This window comes from Lissotriton helveticus, chromosome 10, assembly GCF_964261635.1.
Source record: "Lissotriton helveticus chromosome 10, aLisHel1.1, whole genome shotgun sequence".
In the NCBI taxonomy this organism is placed as follows: domain Eukaryota; kingdom Metazoa; phylum Chordata; class Amphibia; order Caudata; family Salamandridae; genus Lissotriton; species Lissotriton helveticus.
The window spans coordinates 721,928,524-721,954,694 of NC_136071.1; the positions used below are offsets into that span (position 1 = coordinate 721,928,524).

The 26,171-nt window shown below is 41.7% G+C and overlaps 1 protein-coding gene across 1 annotated transcript in view; it reads right to left on the minus strand.

Annotated features, from left to right (window-relative positions):
- Positions 1 to 26,171, minus strand: part of PTPRN2 (protein tyrosine phosphatase receptor type N2) — a 2,458,064-nt gene that overhangs the window by 1,277,586 nt on the left and 1,154,307 nt on the right. The window contains exon 10 of the mRNA XM_078663270.1: positions 12,443 to 12,529. Coding sequence (XP_078519396.1) covers positions 12,443 to 12,529 — 87 coding nt within the window. The remainder of the gene's footprint in view (positions 1 to 12,442; positions 12,530 to 26,171) is intronic.

Sequence of the window (26,171 nt, forward strand, 5' to 3'; positions counted from 1 at the left end):
CAGGAGCTTGGCTGTTAATTGCAACAAATAGTAGCCTACCTGGAAGGCACTGGCTCCCGGTCAACAAGAGAATCACCTTCCGGCTCCTCACCCACGCACACAAAGCCCTACACAACCAAGGCCCAGGATACCTCAACAGCAGCCTCAACTTCTACGCTCCCAAACGCCAGCTTCGATCGACCAGTCACGCCCTCGCCACCGTCCCCCGCATCCGAAGAGCCACCACAGGAGGAAGGTCCTTCTCCTACCTGGCCGCCAAGACTTGGAACTCCCTCCCGACCCACCTCCGCCTGACCCAGGACCACCTTGCCTTCAGGAAGCAGCTCAAGACCTGGCTGTTCGAGCAGTAGCGGACCCCCTCCCCCCTAGCGCCTTGAGACCCTCCGGGTGAGTAGTGCGCTATATAAATGCCTGATTGATTGATTGATTGATTCAAAGTGCTATGTCTGACCTACAGAGGTCTTTTCAGGGTCTAGCCTCCTCACTGACCACAGCTCCCAACCATCCCAACCTTGTGTCCCACCTCCCACCTCCCACCCCACCCTCATCCAAATTCCCTATTCCCAGACCTGTCCTAAGTACACTCACTCCTTTGCACACAACCACTCACATAGACACAAGTAGCGCATGCACACAAAAACACAAATAACAAAGGCATGCATCCAAATAGACAGACATCACCACCAGCCCAACCACAGACACCGCACCCACCACCACACCCAGACACCACTGACACCACCCCCACCTCCACCCCAGACACTGCACCCACATGCACTACCTTCACCACCAGCACCGCCACAGACACCACATGCACAGACACTGCACCAACCACCACAGCCACATCCCCCATGACTACACCCACAGCACATACACCCACAAAACAGAAATACCCACACTCACCCATACTACACACTCCAACAAAGTAAAACACACCCAAACATTCACAACATATACCAGACCCAGACACCTACACCCTCAGTAGACACATTCACAATAAACACTTCCACTCCCTCTACGTCCCAACCCACCTCCCTCCCTCCCATCCTACCAATTTTCCCCAAGAGAGCCTTATGTTTGTCCTTGCCATGAACCCTGCCACATCCACACCCACCCCTTCCAAATGTACACCTACCCCTTCCACCCCCAAACCATCCCTTCCACATCCCAAACCACCCCTCAAAAGACAGGAGCCACCCTTAATACCCCCCAAAAAGCCAACGGCCCCCATCCCAAAACCAAGACCACCCATCCCAAAATCCCACCTCCTCCAAAACCCACGACTACCCTTCCAATCCCCCTCCCAAACCCAAGACCACCCCTCCCAAAACCAAAATCAACCCCTCGCCCAAGTAACTTCTTTGAGGTGCCTGCTCTGCCCACTAGATGCCCCTTGCCGGGAGTATCCCCTGGCAATGATATTGGGAGCCAAGCTAAGTGCCATAGCACACCTGTGAACAGAACTTATTAGACCCCATTTGAACTGGCATTTGCCTTGATTAAAACAAGTTGAGAGACATATCTCATTGTGAATAAATCTTTTTTTTTCTTTTCACCTAGTTTGTCCTGGCACTCATTTTCCTTTCAAACAACAACAGAAACTGTGTAATGGGACGCACTGTTCACTAGCCCCTCAGGTGCTCTATATTTTTAGTAAAATACAACATTTCAAACGTTTTCAAAAAATATTCATGAATAATCCAAAAGAATGTAACATTTATCTGTGTATACACACTAACAAAAATCCAACGTCATAGTCATTCATAAACATGAGACATTTCACATTGTATCTTTGTCTTTTATTCTTCTTAATTCACGATGTCCAAAAATTAGGAACAGTTCTTGCGTGATAATATTGGCAATATCCCTGGCAACACCCAATGCATTTCGGTATCAACCTTCATCAGGGGAATAACTGCAAATAACAAATATAATCTATGACTAATAAGTCGTCCATTTGAAGAAATCAACTAGTGTACAACGAAACAAGAGATAAACCAATCCGGTTACATCATGCTGGTGAATAAATGTTTGTCATGCTCACAAAACACCATACCAAAATCTCCACATGTGCCTAGTGAATACACTGAACTGTGTGAGTACCTTAACTCCCAGTGATTGTATCATGCTTAAACAACAAAAGCACTCCCTACCTTGCCTTTATACAAATAATGTCCGAAACACACGTGTTTCAGACACCTTCAAATCACTGTGTGAGAAAGCCAAAAAATTAAAATCAAAATTGAAATAAATCTCTTTAAAATAAATCATATCCATCTTAAACAGCAAACTATTTCACTCTCTTACCTCACAAACCGAGTTCGAGCCCTCCTGTATGACCGCCGTATCTCTATGTAAAACGTGTAGTGTTGAGCCGCTATCAAAAGCAAAACCGGAAAACCAAGTAAACTACCTGTCCTGTGCTTATCAATAAAAATGCTTGTAGTGCTGCGTGTGCATCTATGTCATAAACCTACCGTAATGCAAAAACCAAAAATCCAATCTTCCTCCTCTCGGCGTTCTCCTCACCGCTTCCTCCTTATGCGCTTGCTCGAAACACGAAAAACGTGTACGCGCTGCCTACTTAGTCCCCCTACTATTTCGCTAGCTCAACAATAAAAACCAATGATGGACTAAAAGTTCCGAGTCTTACTGCTTCAAAATGGCCACCTCCATATCGCTGTAGTCAGTATTCAGATATGTTATCCTAAAATAAACGAAATATAGAAACGAAACCACATAATAATGCCTAATAAATAATGATAATAAACTACCCCTCTCACCTACTAATAATACTAATACCCAAGTAAGTGTGTTAGTTCAAGCAAATGTAATTCTAGATATAACCCATAAATGATCAAGGATCCAACTCGAATATGTTTAACAATGCTGATATGGATTAAATGCTCACCTAAACTAATGTGTGTTCACCTAGATATTTTGTGAGCTTGAAAAACCGCATGTATCAATGTATCAATGTAATTACAGTAGAAAACATTACAATTTGTACTTCATACAAGTGACAGATTATAAAAAACATGACATCTCAATCTTATCATTGTGCCCATAGGGTATGAGTGTTCTCAGTGCCCGTATCCAGTAAGTTTCTCTTTGTGACAATGAACGGGTAACGTCAACATGTCTTGCTTCCAACACTCTCTCTAATACTGTAAATTTCAACTGCGGTATAGTATGACCATGTTCTTTCCAATGCACAGCCAGACGGATTTCATATTAGCAGTTCTTATCATACTTTTATGTTCTGTCATACAAACCTTTACTTGTCTCGTTGTCCGCCCAACATATACAAGCCCACATGGGCATTTAATTGCATACATCAACATCTCCGAGTTACAATCGGAGGTGTGTTTAAACATTATGTCTTTGCCTGTGTGTGGATGTGTAAACTTGTTTCCTACTAAAACGTTCCCACAGTGACCATAATTATGACACTTCATGATTTGGGACAAAAGGGGATGATGAAGTGTCATAATTGTGGTCACTGTGGGAACGTTTTATCATCATAAAAGTATGATAAGAACTGCTAATATGAAATCCTGTCTGGCTGTGCATTGGAAAGAACATGGTCAAACTATACCGCAGTTGAAATTTACAGTATTAGAGAGAGTGTTGGAAGGAAGACATGTTGACGTTACCCGTTCATTGTCACAAAGAGAAACTTACTGGATACGGGCACTGAGAACACTCATACCCTATGGGCTCAATGATAAGATTGAGATGTCATGTTTTTTATAATCTGTCACTTGTATGAAGTACAAATTGTAATGTTTTCTACTTTAATTACATTGATACATTTACACTTGCGGTTTTTCAAGCTCACAAAATATCTAGGTGAACACACATTAGTTTAGGTGAGCATTTAATCCATATCAGCATTGTTAGACATATTCGAGTTGGATCCTTGATCATTTAAGGGTTATATCAAGAATTACATTTGCTTGAACTAACACACTTACTTGGGAATTAGTATTATTAGTAGGTGAGAGGGGTAGTTTATTATCATTATTTATTAGGCATTATTATGTGGTTTCGTTTCTATATTTGGTTTTGTTTCTATATTTCGTTTATTTTAGGTTCACATATCCCAATACTGACTACAGCGATATGGAGGTGGCCATTTTGAAGCAGTAAGACTCTGAACTTTTAGTCCGTCATTGGTTTTTATTGTTGAGCTAGCGAAATAGTAGGGGGACTAAGTAGGCAGCGCGTACACGTTTTTCGTGTTTCGAGCAAGCGCATAAGGAGGAAGTGGTGAGGAGAACGCCGAGAGGAGGAAGATTGGATCTTTGGTTTTTGAATTACGGTAGGTTTATGACATAGATGCACATGCAGCACTACAAGCATTTTTATTGATAAGCACAGGACAGGTAGTTTACTTGGTTTTCCGGTTTTGCTTTTGATAGAGGCTCAACACTACACGTTTTAGATAGAGATACGGCGGTCATACAGGAGGGCTCGAACTCGGTTTGTGAGGTAAGAGAGTGAAATAGTTTGCTGTTTAAGATGGATATGATTTATTTGAAAGAGATTTATTTCAATTTTGATTTTAATTTTTTGGCTTTCTCACACAGTGATTTGAAGGTGTCTGAAACACGTGTGTTTCGGACATTATTTGTATAAAGGCAAGGTAGGGAGTGCTTTTGTTGTTTAAGCATGATACAATCACTGGGAGTTAAGGTACTCACACAGTTCAGTGTATTCACTAGGCACATGTGGAGATTTTGGTATGGTGTTTTGTGAGCATGACAAACATTTATTCACCAGCATGATGTAACCGGATTGGTTTATCTCTTGTTTCGTTGTACACTAGTTGATTTCTTCAAATGAACGAATTATTAGTCATAGATTATATTTGTTATTTGCAGTTATTCCCCTGATGAAGGTTGATACCGAAATGCATTGGGTGTTGCCAGGGATATTGCCAATATTATCACTCAAGAACTGTTCCTAATTTTTGGACATCGTGAATTAAGAAGAATAAAAGACAAAGATACAATGTGAAATGTCTCATGTTTATGAATGACTATGACGTTGGATTTTTGTTAGTGTGTATACACAGATAAATGTTACATTCTTTTAGATTATTCATGAATATTTTTTGAAAACGTTTGAAATATTGTATTTTACTAAAAATATAGAGCACCTGAGGGGCTAGTGAACAGTGCGTCCCATTATACAGTTTCTGTTGTTGTTTGATTTGTATGCTTCACTTGACTAGAGCTGGTCAAGATATGGGACTGCACCAATTATAAATGTGAATATGAGAACTTAAGGTTTGATTATATAGATAAAAAGGAGTGCAGGTTATCATGATAATTTTTTGAACATTGTACTGAAATAACTCATTTTCCTTTGCAATTGTCTGATTCTTAGCAATGTTTCAGTGTAAAACGTGTAGTACATATTTTTCTTTAGTACATATTTTTCTTTAGCATGATGGCAGGAACTACTTCATACTTTTTAAATATCTTCTATGTTAAGTGCATATACTTGTTCACATGGTGTGTGGTTATCATTTGAATTTAGGTGCAGCCATTCAACATAGCAGTAGACCCTTGCACCAACAAATAGATGTTGATAAATTATTTAAGGATATTTTACTACAGGGGTGTTTGTTTCACCTTGATTACTGACACGTATATGCACATATTCATTGCACCTTGTAATATTATGTGCAAATTGAACTTGTATACAATACAGGACTTGCACTAGACAAGGGGAAATGTTACATAGATGATTATGTAGAGTGCTTCAAATTTGTGACTGAGGTGAGGATTACAGCTTGCCTAGTGCAATTTCTACGTGATGTATAACTGTCCTTTTTAGGTCGAGTCTATAACGGCAGCGTGTATGTGCTGCTTGCTTTTCGAGGCATGCGGTATTCAGAATGGAGTGGAAGCTCAGTGGAAGCTCCGCCCACTCTCCGCCCGTGTTTTGAATTGGCTCGTGTCATTGTCTTTCATAAATGCTGCTGTCTGATTGATTATAAGGCTTGTTAGTCCCTCCTTATTAGGGCCATGTCATCATTTCTACCCTCCCATGGCTACTGGCCCCTGTACTTTGAGTGTTACATGGTACGTACGTGTAACATGTTTTTGACTATGAGCACTACTTTGTGCCTTCTCCCCCCGCCCGCACTCCTGTTGTCCATGCTTCCCCCACCCCACTCCCCCGTTGTCTGTGATGCAATGCAATAGGTCTCGCGTGCGAGTCTTATTGCATTGCAAATGTTTTTTTTTGTTTTCTCTTCAATTAGCAGGTAATCTGAGTAAAAGAGGTAACTGTGTGTGTTGACTGATAAAGCTCCTTCTATTAGTACAGCCTTTGATTTGTGTGTGTGTTTCTCCTCAAGGCCCTGGGAAGCTGGGCTCCAGTGGGGGTAGAGTTGCGGCCCGCACTGCCCCTCCCTAGGAGTGTAAGGGGAGAGGGTGATGAAGGGAGTCTTTAAATCAAAAGGCAAGGGCTGTAGGTGTATTACCATCGCTCCTCCTCTTGGCTCCGCATCGAACCTCCACTTATACGGCACAAGTCACTTGTGCACAGTCTGGTGAAAGTCTGAGAGACTACTGGCAGCATGCAGTGCACACAGCACCTGGATTTGTACCTGAGCTCGGTGCTCTGCCTGCTATGCATCATACTGTTGGTCAGCTAGAAGTTTACCCCAGCCACCTACGGCAAGCACATGGACGTGCTCAAAAAGCAGACATACATAATAGTGCCTGCCAAGTTCGGCTGGTTCCTGCAGAAGCTGCCCTCGTTCATAGTGCCCTTTCTGCTGGTGCTCTACAGCCCGCATACCGGCTCCCCCGGATGCAGGCTGCTGGTCGAGATTTCTTGGCAGTGACAGCAGGACTGTGGCAGTCTTTTGTCTATGCAATAGCCAACATCTAAGTAGGGTGTGTTGACCGCCAAGCCGGCAGGCAGGAAGACCACTGAAAAAGCCATTGTGGGACCCGAACCGCGATGATCTTAATCAGGCCCTAAGTGATTTGCCCAGCGTTCAAACCTGGTTCCCCAGTTGATGCCACACCCACACACCGATATATTTCCTCCCCCATATACTTCCTGCATGTGTCATTCTTTTGTATTAACACAGTACAAGAACATTGAAACTGCATAAAGCAACAAAAAAAAAACAATTAACGCAACTACATTTTCTGGTGAACGTATAGAAACCCACGCACAAAGATTAGGTTTATAGAAATATATAATCCCTTTTAACATGTTTTAGAATGAACAAGTTAACACAATTATCCACACCTGTAATTTCCTTTCCATATGGGATCTACATTCTTGCAGGCAGAGCTTGGATGTTGCTACTGTTGATTTTACTAGCACAGGCACGGAGGCAGTCCTAGAAGTCATGTCTGTACTCAATTAAGACATTTCCCTACCTAAGGGAATTTCAACACATATTTAGCAGAGTTCATAGTTTTATTAACTCCATTCCTCAGATGACCGAATTTACATTTAGCATGGAATAAATCAAACTTTGCTGGATAGCAGTCTGCATCTATTAACTTATTTCAAAATATGTAACTCTGCTTTTCCGTTGCTTTGTGCATTTTCATTAGCTTTTATATACCGCATGTGCATTTCCAAGATATGCCAAAAAAAATGGGCATTTCCAAGATATGCCAAAAACAGCACGTCAACTGAGGATTTAGTACTGTTTTCGGAGTAAGGCCTAAGTCTAGCTGCAATAAAGGAAACAGGTTATTACATCACCTACAGGTATCAGCTCTAATATTCCAATGCATTTTCAAGATGCACGCATGCCCAAGTATCAAGACACAACAGAATGCAAGACTTGCAATCTCTCAATAGGTTTCCTATCAAAGAAAAGCCATTCCAAGATGGCCGCCAACATGCATGCATCATGATGCAGGCGCACATGGGCATTATGCAATGTGTGACTGTGGAGCATTGTGGTCAAATTAAATTCATCATTCCAACATCAGATGGCCATGTTACAATAATAAATCATACTTTAAAAAAACAAAAGTAGAGAAGCATGTGCAAAGAACACAGAATGAGGAAAGAGGCCCAGCAGTAGTCTGCTGCTGCCATATCTTTGTAAAAAAAAAACAGATAGAAATACATTTAGCGAGTGGGGTGGGTGGGGATGGAGCTGGAAACATTGGTGAGCAGTGGAATGAAGCGGCCATGCGTGGGGAAGAGGAGGATAAAGGGGGAGAGAGAGCAACGAAACATATGCATTCCCATCGAATGTTCAATACAAAATAAAAATAACCCCCCGTATATGCAGTAGAAGGGTAAAACACATCCAATCAGAATGCTGTGAGACCAAAACGGTTGTAGGTGAGACAAACAAAAGAATAGGGATGAAATCTATTAAATCAAGATCAGACAACTGAGATAGGCAAACAACATCCAGTCATGACAAATAGGCTATCCCAACCCCCTAAGTATGCAATATGTACTGGAAACTACAGGTCTACCAGCAGACAGCTTTACCCTGCAAACCTAAAACATTTGATAAACATATTGAAAAAATTAAATGTGATTGATATCAAGGTACTAAATGATGGTGTCAAATGGCTTCTTCCTTTTGTACATTTCCAGGCAGTGCTAATCACATTCCTAATCCCTTAGCTGATAAAGAGGCATGCTATGTGGCACATAAATTCCGTAAGGTAAACGGGATCCCCACTTAACTGTTCCTTGATCCTCAGGATATTCGTCTCAATGTTGCCACTCAAAGAGATCACTATCAATTGTATTTATACTGCTTCATTTATTGATATCATACTTAAATCTACATATTAAATTACTGAAGTGCCATTCTAATCAGAAAATCTGAACCAATATGATTCTCATATGCAGGCCCCCAGCATGGCATTTAGTATGACACACTTCAAGTTGCAAATTGCAAACCAAGTCCCAGATTTACCAGCATTTGTGTTGTGGTCTTTCAGGATTTACAAAGCCAGACAAAGCCCAATTTATATGTTGTTGTGTGGCTTTGTAAATATCAAAGGTAACATTTGGAAGCACAATTCCACTAACTTTATCGTTACTTTTCATTAAGAACAGATCTATCGTACAGCCCTGCTCATAGGCTTACCACCATGACCAACAAAGCCCTGCTGTATTAAGCATAAGTATTCACACATGACAACCAGAGAAGAATAATAAACAAAAGCATCTTATTATCTAGGAGAAGTTGTTCATAACATAACAGTGGTATTTGCTTGACCTTCAAAGGCAAGCTCCATCCTTCACAGTGGCTCTGCTGTCAAGCCAGACCAAATAGGGCTCTCAGAAACTAAGGGGCCCATTATGATGTTGGGCGGATTGCCCCCACAAGGCTGGCGGTAGCCACCGCCAGCCTGGCGGGGGCAATCCGCCCGACATCTACACTCGTTTTTCCCCCCGCCATATTAGTATGACAGGGGGGGACCTCGGCGGACGGAAAGACCGTCCGCCGCTTTTCCGCCACAGTCGCCTTGCGGCCGGGGCGGAAAAGGAATAATATGGTGGCGGTGTCTATCAGACACCGCCAGCCATATTATGATGGGCAGTTTTCAATGCCTGCCGCCACGGAAAGGCATTGCGTTCTTCACTTTGGGGGCCCCCTGCGGGCCCCCAAAGTGAAGGAGGGGTGGGGGGTGAACACAGGGGGGTACCTGTGGTACCCCCCTGCATTTGCATATACAATGCAGTAGGCACCACGTGGTGCCTGCCGCATTGTGTATGTAAATGCATACATGCATTTATGGCATTGTGGCAGGCGGTGCAGAGAGCACCGTCCGCCACAATGTTATAAATGTAGGCCGCATCCTAATACCACCCACGGGACCCCCGCCCTTATGGCGGGCGGTCCATAGTCCCGATAGGATGGCGGACGGACTAAGTCCTCCCGTCATCCTAATGACCCCCTTAGTGTGGTTCATTTTGTAGAATATGCAAAGCAGAACAATGTGCTATATGTGTTATGGGAGGCTTGCATTTTTAGAGTTCATTCCAAGTGTATTTCATCAGTGTATCAGCTAAATCCGATTTTTCTCAAGCACTTGATCAAGGGTCAGATGTACGTAGGAAAGTGTTTGCGATTAACATATAGTGATTATTTGCGATTCGCTATTTGGTAATCACATACAACCAGGAACAAATGTGTGTTTAACACAGTTTGCGACTCCCAGTGTGTCGCAAATAGACCTACCTCATTAATATTTATGCGGTAGGTCTCGGTTTGTGACCCAATAGGAAAGCCACAAATCACAAGGATGGTGGCCTGCTGGGGTCAGCAGACCACCATGTCTGTGATTGCTTTTCAATAAAGCAATGTATTTTTTTTTTAATGGAGCCTGTTTTCCTTAAAGTAAAACAGGATGTGTCTCAAAAAGAAAAATTAAAAGTTTTCTTTTCATTTTTTAAGAGTAGGCAGTGGTACTTGGGACCACTGCCTGCTCTTAAAAAATGTTTTAAAAACATTCACAAAGGGAAGGGGTCTCTTGGGGACCCCTTCCCATTTGTGCATGGGTTACCACCTAATTGAAGTAGGTGGCAAAAGGCAAATGTTTTGCGACTGCATTTCGGTCACAAAACATTCACACATACCATTTAATTTTGGTATTACGAAGCGACGCCTTAAACACACCCCTTCCTAATACCGAATCGCAGACCCAATTTGCGATTCAGGAATAGGTTACCAAATCTCAAATTGGGCCTTCGTACATTAAAAAATGCTTATTTCCTGTCGCAAATGGCCCAATTCTGTGAATCAGGTCGTTTGCAATTTCAAAAAAGCTTTGTACTTCTGGTCCTTATTCTTTAAGTTCTATCTGAACTGATCAGGTTGCTTGGATGTAGAGTTGTACCTTATGCGGACCGCACACAGCTTATCATCAGGCTGTATAAGTGGGATTTGGTATCTGCACAAAAGATGTGTAAGCTTCCTGAAGACTAGTGTGACCAAGACAGATATGCTGATAACTGGTTACAATGTTGCATGATGAGATGCTACCCTTTGACCTACCTGCATTATATCATCACCCACTAAAGCCTAAATATCAAATATCCAAGGTTGTTGATCAACCATGAGGTTATAAATATTGTACTACAAAACCACTGTAGCAATAATATCAATGATCAAAATATCAACATGGTAACCGGTAGTGGAAGTACGTATAGGTTTAATGTAATTAACTCCACATATAAGTACCTTTAATATTCACATATCTTCATCGTACGTATGCAGATGTGGTATTAAGAATAGTAAATCTTTGCTTGCCCTGTTGATCTTTTGGTCATCAGCTCAAATTATGACATATAGGGCTCCATAAAGAAGCAGGGGTTAATGAGATACCAACCACAAACTCAATCTGTGGTACATCTTACCAAAAGTACCACCCTTTATGAAGAGGGCCAGCCATCATTTGTTGCCACATGCATCTGTTCCAAGTTTGGACGATGTACCAACGTTTACCTGGGTCTTCCTGCTCACTTGTGATCTTACAGAAAGTCCATACCTTTGTGGAAAGGATAGTGAATGGACGTTCAACCGAGTATTGACAACAACAAGGGGGACAATGTATATATCTCTCCCTGGCATACAACAATTGTTTTAACAAAGAGAAATCACAACTCTCTGCCTTTCCTTGACCGTACATAGCCCTGGAGGATCACTGAAATCAGCTCACTCCCTCTAAATTCAAGAGAGAACTGAGGTTGGGGGGGGCATTCCTTGTGTTGCATAAGGGGTATTTCATCTGTTAGCCAGTGCCAAACATTTAGAATGCTCAGCCATGAAAAATAATCCAAATTTCGAATTTCGAGACCTTTGGGAAAGTAATCAAAAGTCCTCTTTTTTGTTATTGTTTATGTGCTTGAGTTTTTATATTTTCTTTCTGTGGCCTCCTTCTACTGCCTCAACGCAAGAATCCTTCCTGGTGACCATATGCGCTACAGGTAACAACATAGGAGTGCAGTAGAAGCGCTAGATTGGGAAGTGCCATATATAAAAAGCTAGAAAATGCGGTAAATGTTAATTATTCACGGTACAATACTAGGCACTATTCTAGGTTCAGCTTCAGTGATAGTAAAACACCATCAGAGCCCATCTAGGGTAATGTAGAGCAGATCTTGATTCAGTGATTGACTTGGAATGCTCTCTGCCTAAAAGGGTAGTGGGATGGTCTTCAGACGTTCTACAGCCCCTTGGAAATACTGTGTTGTTCAAACCAAGCTTCACAAGATCCGTAGTATTTTTAGCCCTTTGCAAAAAAAATTCTAAATGCCATATTTTCAGGAAAGTTGCCAGTTTCTTTAGATTTTTATAGTGCTAAGCATTTTTCTCTGAATTGGACAAATAAGTCCCCCTGGACACCCCTTCATTTTGGATATACTGTGAAAACAAATATAAAAATGGGAATATAATTAAAATCCCATGTGTACGTACTTGACATCACTGAAGTCGCTCATCTGTAGTTTAAGAATATCTGCCACGTCCTCAATTAACTCAAGGCCTTTTTCTCCTTTCAGAGATCTGTTGAAAAAAAGCAAGAAAGATATGACATTACTGCAAAAAATAGAACCCATCAATACGTGTGAGAGGCCAAAAGTCCCAAAAGAGTTATCACCTTGGCCGGTTCGAGTCTGAGAGACGCAGCTTATTGTAGTAAGTGCGACACTGGGGGAATTGGCATCAGGTGTTTCCGGCGGCCATGATGAATCACCCGCGTTTTCCAGCAATAAGACAAACAATAAGGTGTAAATGGAATTGTTAGGAAACGTAATGGGCCCCTGATGTGGTGAAGGCTCATCTCTGGATTTGATGGGGAAAAAAATAGCGGATGGGAGGAAAAGAACCGTGAATGGGAAATGGAGATAATAGCGGGCAACGCATTTCAGGGATCTTATACAAACAAATCACACCTGCGACGTAGTAAATATATGCAGTAATGCATGCACACAGCATTTGTACATTTCAGAGAAAAAACACACGGAGAAGACGGCTGTTTTTGAAACACGGACCTCACTAAGGTTATTTAGAATTTGTCTGTCAGGGTACTTCGTCACGAATGCGGTAAGCATACTCCATTATAGTCAATGGCACATGTATTATTATGGCCACTGACGTTTTTTGTTCTTTGTTGGTCTGTCTTTATGCTTTTAGTAGATTATAGATACGTGCACCTACTTAAACTAATCCCTGATTGAGAGTTGGATAGTAAGATATAAAAAAAACTCAGATTTCCCGAGGAAATGTTAAATTCGAAGGCATATCTTCGTCCCTATGGATACTAAGGAGGAGGAAATTCCAGATGAATTCTCCTCTATACTTAGGGGTCTATTACGATGGCGGGTGGACATCGGGAGATGGGACCAGCCGCTATGTGTGCGGCGGTCACGCATGTACAAGTAGGATGCACCTGCCACATTGGCGGGCGCATCCCGCATTTTTTGCATTGCGGCGGGCGGTACTGTCAGCAGCACCCGCCGCAATGCACAAAAGGCATCTGTGCGTTTGCATGTACAACGTAGCAGGCACCGCGCAGTGCCTGCCACGTAGTGCATGCAAATGCAGGGGGGTACCATAGGTACCCCCCATGTGTCCCCCCACCCCCGCAACATCCTGGGGGCCAGCAACAGGCCCCCAACTGCAAAAACCGCATGCCTCGTTTCCGCCACGGAAAGGCTGGCTCCCGCAGCTATTGTAATATAGATGGCGGTGTCTAGCAGACACCGCCACCATATTCAACCCTTTTCCGCCCGGGCGACTGGTCGAACTGGCAGAAAAGCGTCAGACAGTCTTCCCGTCCGCTGCAGTACCCCCCCGCCATCATAATATGGCAGAGGTAAATGCAAGGCAGGCGGGAGATTCTGTCGGGCCGTGGTGATCCACCCGACATTGTAATAGACCCCTTAGCTTTTCCTCTAGAAATTGGAGGGCCTGACATTACTGCCCAAATGTAAACCAGTCCCTCAGTAATTCAGGACAAGCCGTGTTAGATTCAACTCGTATATCCCCTCTTCGAAATAAACAATAAATAGAAAATATTACATTTATAATATGGATCTTGTTTTAGCCAAGCTTAAGAAATGATCTTGGCCCTTGGCCCCTCATTTAGAAAAGGTCAGAATAGCTCTATAACTACCACGATTCTTCAATTGAGTTACTACATCCGGTAATCTCATTATACTGTACTTTTATTTTAAGGGTAAACAACTGGCAGGCTCAGAGGTTTTTTTTTCTCCATGTAAGCAATATTATCACCAGCTGTTTCCTGGTGCTAACGGGCACAGCTTTCCCATGCAGCATAGCGTGTATCACCACTTTTGCAATGCGGTGATATTATATTAAATAGTGAAACCAGGTTACATTTACAGTAACCAATTATCGCACATTTAACACAGTTTTTATGATTTCCCAACTTCTCTAAATTAGCACCTCGCTGTTCAAATCAACAGTTAACTCTTAAAAACAGTATTCTTAAATGTAGGGCTATGCCTTTCAATTTAGTAAGTCGTCTGCTCACTGGCTGGTACATTAACAGTCTGGCAGTTACAGGGCAATCTCCCAGCTGAATCAATCATCACTGTCCTTGGCAGGATATAATACTCTCTCAGATGTAGCCTGGCACTTCAGCTGAGCATGAATCCAGAAAACAATTACAATTATGGTCATTATGTCTGTCAGTGAATGATCAGACCTCGTCACTTTTTCTGAAACATCCTTTTTAGAACATGGGAACAATGAAGCTCTGCTAAATGAATAGGCTTATGAAATAAAAACATCCAGTGAGTGCACAATTATACACTGAAGGCATTCTTATGTAAAACTGTTTTCGTAATAACACCCAGGCTGACTTTAAAAGTAAATTCGCTGACTCCTTATGCAATGTCTGTGGCTTTAAATTTTTATTATCCGCATCTCTAGGCACATAAGAAGGGTAAACTTTGCTTGCCCACAAAATGTACAGCCTCCTAGTACCCGATTTCAGTTTTTTTTTATCAGCCACGGCCCGTGGAGGGAGTTCCGGTGGGGCAGAAAGGCGAGGCGGGGGAGGGGCAGGGTGGGGGGTGATAAAACCGGAATATGGATAATTGGAGGTAAGTAAACAATTTAATAAGTAAAACGAATTTCGTAGCGCCCCCCACAGCGTGCGCTACGAAATTCGTTTTATTATTTAAATTGTGGTCTTCAAGGCACTGCACGGCCTCGGCCCCCAATGTATGAAGCTGCTCTTCCATTGGTACAAGCCTGTAAGATCCCTAAGGTCAGCTGAGCAGGCGCTGGTGACAGTCCCAAGAGTTAGGAAAGCGCGTTGGGTGGGCAGGAGCTTCTCCCTGGGCGCAGCAATAGCATGGAACAGACTGCCACTAAACCTCAGACAGACGTCGGACCTTTAAGCTTTCAGAAGAGCTTTAAAGACTTGGCTCTTTACGCACTAAGCTCTCAGCTTCCACGCACTATGGTCAGACAGTCAGCGCCAGGTCACCTCCGGGTAACAGTGCGCTCTAAAAATTTGAAAAATAAATACTTACCTCCAATTATCTATATTCTGGTTTTTAGCACCCCCCACCCTGCCCCTCCCCGCCCCGCCTTTCTGCCCCACCGGAAGTCCCTCAACGGGCTGCGGCTGTTTTATATGCTCTAACAAGCACCCCCAATGGAGAAAAAAAATTAAAATACAACGTCTAAATGGTCAGTTTGGTGTTCGCGAAGTTACGTAAGCCACTTCTCTTAAATGCAATTACAACTTTTTATATAAGAAGCCTGTAATCTGCCAATGTGTATGTAAATCCAAATGTAATGATTATAAATTCCAACTCAAATCAATAAATAATACTACATTCACGTGGATTGCGTTGCCAGAACCTCGAAGTGGCAGTTTTGGACCATATTACACACGGTACTGTTATCCATATTTTATATACAGCATGTTCGTTTTGGGGTAGTTAGCTGGGTGTTTTTCAAGGTGCAACTAACAATGGGCACTGATTGGAATTAGAAGGTTTAGGTTTTCTTTACCTTTTTGGAATACATTGTTAATAAAACAATGGACAATGGTGAAGATCAGTGGATTTTAGGTGGTTCTGTGGTAGCACAATTTACTACATAATTATGGATGTTTCTAGATTCCCCAACCTCCTCAAAATGTCGCCCGCAAACAGATATACCTTATGGCTGAGTGTTTAAACAATCACCACCTCTCTGTCTAATTATTATGCCAGCAGTTCCACTGACAATAATAAAGGAAGAGTAAAGAGTGGGGTAATCCTATTTTGTTCCCCCTAGAAAACATGAGAACCAGAGACACATCACTATTTACCAATACCCTGGCCATACAATCAGCATAACAGGCCAAGATATGTTTCTGCACTGAAAGACACTCTCCCAATCTATTCAGGACACACCTCAAAAAGGACAAAATGACTATTTGGTATCTAGTGGTAGTATGAACATAGGGATTTTTCTAATGAGACTGTTATATCAATTGAAGCACTCTTCTTATATTGTTAAAGGTCTGTCTATGTAAGATAAAATGCAACTGATTCAGATTTATCCGGTACGGTATAAAAGGCTCAAATCAGTTCGCAAAAATGTGCTTAAACTTTTTTATGTTAGCATTATTGACCCTTTCAAGGCAATATTACGTTTTTTTTTGAGTGATGTATTAAAGCAATATTGTCTTAATACGTGGATGGCATCACAGAATCTGTCTCCCAAAAAGAGTTCTATACTTTTCCAAATCGTGAAGCAATATTTGAGCAGAATCTTTTATAGATGTGGGTTCCTTAGCCATATGAGCCCGTAGTCTTGCTAACTCAGAGGTCTTTTCCAAAACTTACTGCTCAAGATCATCTTGTGCCAGTGGTCGCAACACAGGTAGATTCAGGTTGGCAAATAATGTGATAATATTGTTGTAATCAGCAATGCCTCCTTTGTTTAGGTCTTGAGAAAAGGTAGTAAATACCAATTTCTTTCCTCTTTGAAAATTCGTATTTGAGCCTTTGGGGATCCAGAAAGTTAGGGATTCTAAAGCGATCCTTCGCAAAGCATTGTCATGTCACCTAGAGTTTATCAGCTTTCTTGTCCTTTTCATAGAAGTATTGCTTAATTCTTAGGAGAGCCCTCTCCGAGCTCCTGTAAATAGTAAGTTAAATTGGCCCCACTGCAGTGGCATCTTGAGACTTCCAACGGGACCCGGTGTCCTTATGATGTAAGTGTGCTACTGTAGGATCTGCTTCAAACTTAGTTTTATTTAAATTCCAATTACTTCTCTGGTAGGCTTTCGCTGGTATGCAATGTTCTCTTACCACTTCCTTTTTGGCTTCCAAGAGTGTTCTTATTTATATCTCTCAATTGTAATTCAGTTTAAGGTATTTCTCTTTTTGCTCTATCAGTTCTGCAACATAAACTCTGTCTTGCAGGAAGAAAGGATACAAATATCATTAAGTATTATTCCTAGCTAGGCATGCAAATTACAGTCCCATATTACAGGGGGGTGAGCAGAAATCATGATAAACCCTATAGTTATCTTATCTGTTGCTGTTATCAATGCAACATCATGCATATCATATCTATCCTAAATTAGGTCTTGTGTGTATGGAAAACATGTATTCGTTTTAAGAGAATGTTTCTCAATACATCCTATATGCACAATTCTGAGAATGAAAGTATGCCTTTCTACAGGGTGTCTGTCAATTGATGGAGACTCTTCTCCATTAAATCCCATAACTAGATAAATACACTTACTATTTTCTCTCTTAGAGCATCCATCAGGTAGTTATGAATCTCTCTTGGTTGGAATTCATGGTCACAAAAGTTAGATCTTTGTTTTCTTGTTTCTCTATACTATTGACATATTTATCGTGCTTTCAGGGGCGTTGCTTGGTCTGTGAGATTCGGGGGACGGGCCATCAATCTCAAATTCCCCAAATAAAAAAGCAATTGAATGCAGGGTGGAGGGGGCCACGGTTCAGGATGGGCTGTTTCCATGAGGAAACGGATCAGTACTGATTTGCATTAGGTGGACGTCGGTCTACAGGGGCAGAGTGGGCAAAGAACGATGGGCAGGAATGCTACAACGTGGTGATTACCACTGGTTAGACTGTTTACAACCATTCATCCCATCACCTTTTGGGTGTTGGATTGCTACAACTGCCAATGTCTGTGAATTCCAAAATGTAGTAAATTTGCACCCATTCAAGGAGTACTTTTATCGGTGCAAATTTTATCTTTATTGATCAACCGAACACTATATACTTTTAATACACTGATCCAAAAATTAACAAGTTAAAACCTCTTAATGAAATGAGAACAAAAAGAAAAAACAAAACTGACATTGCAGACCTGACTCAACAATCCATTTGGGGGGTGTGACACCCCAAACATCTCTACTGAACCTGCTCACTGCCCATCTCACCCGGGCTGGTAATTATCCCTGGAAACCCATGGCGAGGGCCATGTGTAACACAACCACCAGGAGTCCATGCCCTGGGATCACTTACTTCAAATATATTTTCACTGCACTCACTCTTTTTCATATCTGCTACAAGAAGCCTTGATGGTAGAGTTATGAAATTGATGCATGTGTGCAGAGCTCCAGGTTTCTAGTCCTCGTCTTTAAGAGATTATTTTATCAAATGACTGAATGCCCCAAGTACTAAGCCTGAGTCACAACTAGGGGAGGGTGCGCAGGAAAACTAATAGGGCAAGCTGCATCTGAGCTGAGACATGGATCAGGCTGTGCTCTAAGAGTCCATGCATGAGCTAAGCCATGAAAATGTTCATCATGTATATTGTGCAACAAACTTATTGTAAAAATATGGTACAATCTCTTCAAAATGTAAAAAAGAGGATTCCTTTAACATGCGGAAGTGTTTCACCTTAGCACATCAGATTATATCACTGCATAGTCAGACATTTATTAAAAGTGATTGTTTTTTTAAAAGTTCAAGGCTCGCCCGCCAACGACAATGCCATTAGAGAACTAAGAGGTTAGTCAGTAGTCATGCAGCCATTAAATGTGCCCTAGATTCATGTTATAGATGACGCAACATTACAGTCTGCTAAATCAATTATAAGAGAAGATTGCGCTGTGCACATCTTGAAGTCATATATTTAAAAGTGTGCTCATATGTGACAGTAAATGAAAAGGAGGCTCTGTGAAATAATATATTTGCCTAGGACCACACAATTTGGACAATCAGGGAATCCAGTATTGATTCTAGCTTATATGGTTTCACATATTAAAATGTAGCCAGATGGGTATCTCTGTCTCTCTCTCTCTCTCCCGTTTACATCAACTGTAATTGTTTTAACTTTCATTCTTTTCTCACAGTGAGAAAAAACAACACAGAGATAGCGGACCAAACTCAGCATCCCTAGACCCAACGACCAAGCTAAGGCTGTATTTATTTGGGGGGTGTCACACCCCAAACACCTCTCCAAAGCTGCGTCTCTGCACCTTTTTGTCTTTTATCACTTCACCTACCTTGGGATCTAGTTCCCTGTGTATTGCAATCACTACTCTGTACACCTTTTGTTTGGCAGAAGCACAAAATTAATTTGGGCTTACTCTATATGCCATGAGACGACTGACCTTATCGATGTGTTTCTTGTAAGCAAATCACATCTGATGGCTATGGCAGATGTGCTCACCAAGTGTTATGATGTTTGGCTGATCTATTTGATCCCCCAACAATCCTGGCTAGAAAACACACCATTGGTCTTATGAATAGTGGATGTTTAATTGACATCAGCCTCTACAAAAAAGTATACCTATTTTAGACAATTATTCATATAACCATGTCAATTCTGAAAGTAACCTTTGCAGTTTACTGCCCCATGTCCAACAGCATAAAATAGAAATACAAATAACCATAATGCTAGTGAGTATAACCCTTCCCAGAGTGAGAAATAGAAACACCCAAGGTACAATCGTGACTCTATACCCATTACCATCCACTTAAGCCCTGTTCCCCAATCTGCATTTATGAGCCTTGAACTAAGCTAAACTGTCTACGATATCCCATCGGAAAACATCAAACATGGTAGGCCCTGTTTAAAGTCAAAATTCTAAAAGTTTCATTGGAAAGTAGGTGAGAGCACCGCATCCCTCCATATATTGAATGTGTTCCCATCAAAACTGCAGGTGCACAGCTATTTTCAAAAGACCTTTCTCTCTAGTGTGAACTTTATGATGCCCTAGAAATTTGGGGAAGTCAGGTCTTATCGTATCGGGCATTAGGCCTTTCCCGGGAGGCTGCAAGGGTGGGAGCCCGTTTTGTTACTGAGGAGCGTTTTTGTAGCACTGCAGCAGTTTAAAAAGCAACTGCTGCAGAGTTTCTTGTATATCCAGTAGTTTTCAGTCAACAATACAAGTGTCAAGATAACTGATGAGGATGACAGCTGATTAATACACTTGCTTGAGAGAGACTGGAGTTTTGTCTGGTGGCAGTTTTGCCTCATCTTAGGTAAGGCAGAGGGTTAATTTGCCTGATGCAAAGGGAGTGAACCATGCAGATCACAGAACGTATGTGCATAGATTGGTTGGTTACTGCTTTTGTAACAGAGACCCTTTTGATACTGTGCAGTTTACAAGTTACAATCATAATCTACCACAGTGAGTTACATAGTGTCATCAAAGAGCTGCATGCAAAGTACATGGTACAGGTTAGAAAGTTATGTTTTTTTTCTGAGTCTTTCATTATCTTAATGTTGCTATAAAAGGATTTGTTCTTATTAGTAAAGTCAACCCTAACCACTCTGTTACCAAAGATTCATAAAAAAATATCATGTTATAAACCATATAGGCAGATGTGCAGCCCTACCCCACTCAAGGAATCACCTCATGCGAGTGATGACCCCTTCACACCGAACAATGGCAATAATTAGAATGTTACACTCTGAGCAAACTTTATTATTTTTTTCTAGACAAACCAAACTTAAATGACACAGACATTAGAAAATCTAAAGTTATAGTTATACTTTAAATTTCAAATGTATGCACCACATTTAAATTACTGTAACTATATTTCTTCCTTCTAAACAAACCAAACTTAAAGAACACAAACAAATTGAAGTTAGTTTTACCTTTAATTTTTATTGTATGCACCACCTGTACATTATTATAATCAGCACTCCTCCATGCACACCTTTTTCTACTCGCTAACCACACAACAATCAGTATATTCCATGCACTGCTTAGACCCTTTCATATTATATCACTTATAACATCTGAAATCATAGTATTTATAACAACACTTATGACATCTCAAATCCCATCATTATTGAGAACCCTGCGTAGAGTGGAGAAGTGTACAGTAGATTGGTTTACACTGGAGTTGCGTATAGTGGAGAGTGGAGTGGTGTAGAGTGGAGTAGCATAGAGTGGAGTAGCGTACACTGGAGTGGTGTACAGTGAAGTTGCTTAGATGGTGTCCATTTTACCACTTTGGAAAATCTTCCTTTCAAACCTGAAATATTGGCTTATCCAACATATCTCAGTTTATTTTCTTTTCCAAACACCAAATGGCTCTTGTAAGTGCCACCCTATATAATGTATAATGTAATTTGATATTTTGAATTAGTGTTTAAATTTTACTGGTCCTGAGGTACTTTCTAGAAATGACTGTGGTAGTACCGAGCAGTACGATTTAAAAAAAAAAGTACACACATATTAAATGGCCTATACTTACCACTACTATCTTATGTGGGCCATCAGAAGCCTGGTGGAGGAGTGTGGCTCAATGGTTAGAGCGGCAGACCCTGATGCAGAGTTCTGGCCAGGGACCAGGGTTCGATTCCCGCCTCGGCGGGGTCCTGGGCTCTATTTCCTCGGACCTGTAAATTCTTGCCTCGGTGCCTATTCTAATCACGAGCCCCACGCTGGAACTCTGGGCCATTGCTTGCTTAGCCTCCACACCGACCCCAACAGCGCTAAGGATGCCTGGCTTCACCCTGGGGGTTCCCAGGATTGGACACTTCACAGGGAAAGCCAGGAGGGGTTCCACAGCGGTATGAGTATCAGCGCCAGGAAGCCGAGTAGGCGACATCGCAAGGTGACCGTCTGGTGACAGTGCGCTCTATAAGTACCATGACATTTACATTTACTTACAGTACATTTATAACCTTTCCCTCTCTATTTCTGACATTAATAAATAGCACTCAGCCAAACATATCTTGCTAATCCAACATAGCTGCCTTTTTACTGTGGACTATCTGCCAGTAGCCAATCATATTTTGTGATGTCATCACTCTCTACCGTGGTTGTACCATGGCAATACCCCAACAACATATATCACTAACTTGTTTTGCATTATAACTTAACAACCACTAAACCAATTTAGTTTCCATGTGCAAAAGGATCATTTACATAGTATAGTGTGCATTACTATAAACATTCTTTCAAATAACTACTCTCGTTTTGGCTCTATGTCCAATACAAAAAGTCTTAGTAAAGATGCATTGGGGCCCTCATCTGGTTTGGAACCCCCCTTTTTCTTTGCAACCCCTTGACCAAACAGAGTGAAACTTTCCATTATTGTTATTTACAACAAGGAATAGTTCTGGAAAATTTTGAGGAGATTTGTTAAATGAGTGCAAAGTTATTCAGGGGTAAAAATCAGAGGAACTCCTATCTCTGACAACCCTAACTATACCTACAGAGTGACTACTGCCACTCTGTAGATAGACCGAGAAAATTGCCCAGGGCTACTTCTCATTTTTCCTAATTACCTCCTAGCATAAGCATATTTTCAACAATGCATTTTCAAAACTGAGTGGAGAAGACAATATATCGAACCATAAACTGTACCATTTAAAGCACACTTTATTATAGAATGATATGTCATTTGTATACAATAATCAGAAGTTTCAGGCATCAGCTACTTGATAATATCATAAACGTTGTCCCTAATTGTGAACTTTACAACATATAGATCACTATGACATCTGCAGAAAAATCAATCCTGGTTATAGACTTGCAGTCATCTGAGCCAACACATTTTTGAAAGAACGTTTGCTTTTTCGAGGCAATATTACCAATACCATTTTGCTGAGGGTATTCACCTCCTGTGTACATAAATCAAATTCCTCTTGTAGCATTCTACAGTATCAATTCACGATTCTTCTTAGATCAGGGCTTGTTCCAAATTCATTTAATCAGACATGTCCTTGTCTTAAGCAGGTCTGAGAAGCAACCTTTTAGCTTCTGTCTGTGGTTTATGATTAGCAAGTGCCATCCACACCAAGTTGAAAAATTACAATAGCCTTTTACCATTTCATGCACAATATTACAGCTTTGGGTAGTTCCCATGAGTGGCAGTATTTGGCACTCACAAGGACAAGATTGTGCATGCATTGTCAACCTAATCCATTCTCCAGTGGTGGCGCAACAGACTCTTAGGTGCAGCTGGGGAGCACTGATCCATAGGCGGGACAACAGAGAAAGTATACTGTTAAAAATGTTGGGCTCTTTGGTGGGTACAATGGAAGGCAGACCTGTCTACAGAGGGGCCCTTCAGGAGAAAATGGCAGGGCAGACGCCTGGAGCGGAGATGAGAGCACCTTGAAGGTGGAGGGATGGGAGCAGATGTTGTAAGTCTTAGGCACATTTGGCCAAGGAGGCTTGAACTCAGATGGAGCAGCAACCCACCCTGCCTCAGAGCTTCCCCACTCCTCTGCCCTTCAAGTCTGAATGAGGGCTGTGGGGCCTTGGCTTTGCCCACATTGGGTCATAAGCAGAGTGGAACAAGATCAGTGAGTTTGTAAGGTGAAACTGGGGGAAAGGCAGGTGAAAGGACTACCTGCTGATGGTGGCTTTCCCTGCTTGGTGCTCTAGGGTGAACTTATGAAATTCTTTATGATACCAGGCTAGAATGGTACTTATTGTGGCAAGGGTCTGGGATAATGTGTAATGGTGTGGGACAGGGGCATTTAGGAGGATTAAGAGTTCCCTAGAAGTTGAAATATCTGTGGAGTCAAAGGGATAGTATTTGCAACACAGAGTGCCAGCCTGCCATGTTGATAGCAGTAATTAGGGACACACTTGTCACTGCTAACAACCACTAAGTTTATGGAAGCTTGCAAAATAGTGATGAGGCACAACAGGTAGGCAAACTGGACAATACAGGTTTAGCTATAGGTGAGTCAAAGAGACTCTGGAGCAGAAAATGAATGCAATGTTCGTAGATCTCAATCTCTGGAGAGCTGACCAGATCAAAACCACCAGAAGAGTCATGAATCCCAAGAGGAGCATTGCAGAGCTCCAAATAGAACTCAAAGAAGTTTGTAAAAAGAGAAACAATCTACAAACTTGAACCGGGCTTCTAGAATGTAGGGCTGAAGATGTAGAGGGAATGTCCTGCTGCATTAATCTCCATAATGTAGGAATTTCCGAAAGGACCAACAGTTCCAACATGACAGCTTACCTATAAATTTGGCTAAAGAGCAGATGGCATTAGACTACTTATCGCTATTTTTGTCTAGAGAGAGCCCACAGAGTACCAACAGTGAAAAAGGATCCTGGAACACAGCTCAGACCAATCATGGTAAAATTACTTTTTGCCTAATTATAGAGATCAAGATTTAGTACTGCATAGTTCTAGGGAATCAGGGGCAACACTTGTCAGTGACCAAAAGGTGTTCCTGTTCCCAACCTACAGAGCATTGGTGCAAGAAAAATGGTGTTCCTTTGTTGATGTTAATAATCATCTCAGACAACTAGGAGTGAAACACATGCTCTTTTTTCCAGCCACCCCGAAGTAATGGACAACAGCACAACCTGTTTATACACCGACCCAGATGAAGAATGTGAATGGGCCACAAAGAGGGTCATCGTCCATGGTAAATCTCTGGAAAGTCTGGGCCCACAGAGAGACAAATCAATGGATACCTAGATTGGGAGGTAAGTGGGTTCAAATTTCCAATCCCTCAAGTGAACAAATGGCCCCAGTGAGAGATGATGACCTACTAGGAGTGAGCAGATGGAGATTTGAGAATGAACTGACACAAAGAACCAGTACAGGTAGTGAATCTGAGGCTGGTGGCTCAGAGACTGTGGACAACAGCGATCCTCACTCAAATCTTACAATACAATAGGGCACTACATAACCGCCATACCAAAATGGTGTCTCCAACCAGTTGCACTATGTGATACCCCCTGTATAAAAACACTTAAAACTGCAATTGAGCAGTACTTCTCAGAGAAGAAAGGCACAGTTGACAAACCCCTTGTGGTATGGACAGCATTTAAAGTGACTCCGAGAAGAGTATGGAGAGGACTGACACTTCTTTAGATACATAACTATCTAACCTGGAAGACAAATTCAAACATTTCGAACTAGAGGCAGTTTCCTCCTTAGGTAGCAATATCCAGCTGTCACAAACTAAAAGTTACAATAGGGAACACATGGAATGGCTTGGCAGACATAATTTAATATATTGCCAGGAACCATGATGAGGCCAACAAGGCTGGATGGATGTTAGATTGGCTAGTACAGAGTGATGCGCTTCATACCCAGATAATAGCTGTCCGCAAAATGAATGGAGTTATTGTGAACAGACAGTTTGACATTAACGCAGCCTTTATGGAATTTTTCAAGTCTGTATACACGGAGACAGAAGGTGCCCTGAGTGAACAGACTATAGATTATGTGCATGGAGCCCATCCAATCCATTTAGATAAGGACCTTAGAGTCCAACCGGACACTGGGTCTGCAAGAAATTACAAAGGCTATTAAAACAATTGCCTAGAGCAGAGAGCTGATAGGAATGGGTTGCCAGTTGAGATTTACTCCACATATAATAGCACAGAGATTACTAAACCTATATCAGGCAGACAGAGAGAGGGCATTTCTACTACAATCTATGGGAGAAGCCTTGATAGTTATGCTTCAGAAACCAAATAAGAACCCATTGGAATGCACTTTCGCAACCTTGTTTATTACACTAATAGTACATTCAAAAATGGGCTGAAAATAAGGTATGCTGAGTGTTCCCTGTGTCCTTGATACTGATTTTGCCACATTTGACGCTATGGGGAACAAGGACTGTGCCAGGTGTTGAAAGGACAATACTGGTGTAGCAGCTGATATCCCTATAGAGACCCCAAAATGATGATCTAAGATGTCCGTAACAAACTGGCAATTGTTTTAATGATTGTGTTTATTTGGTA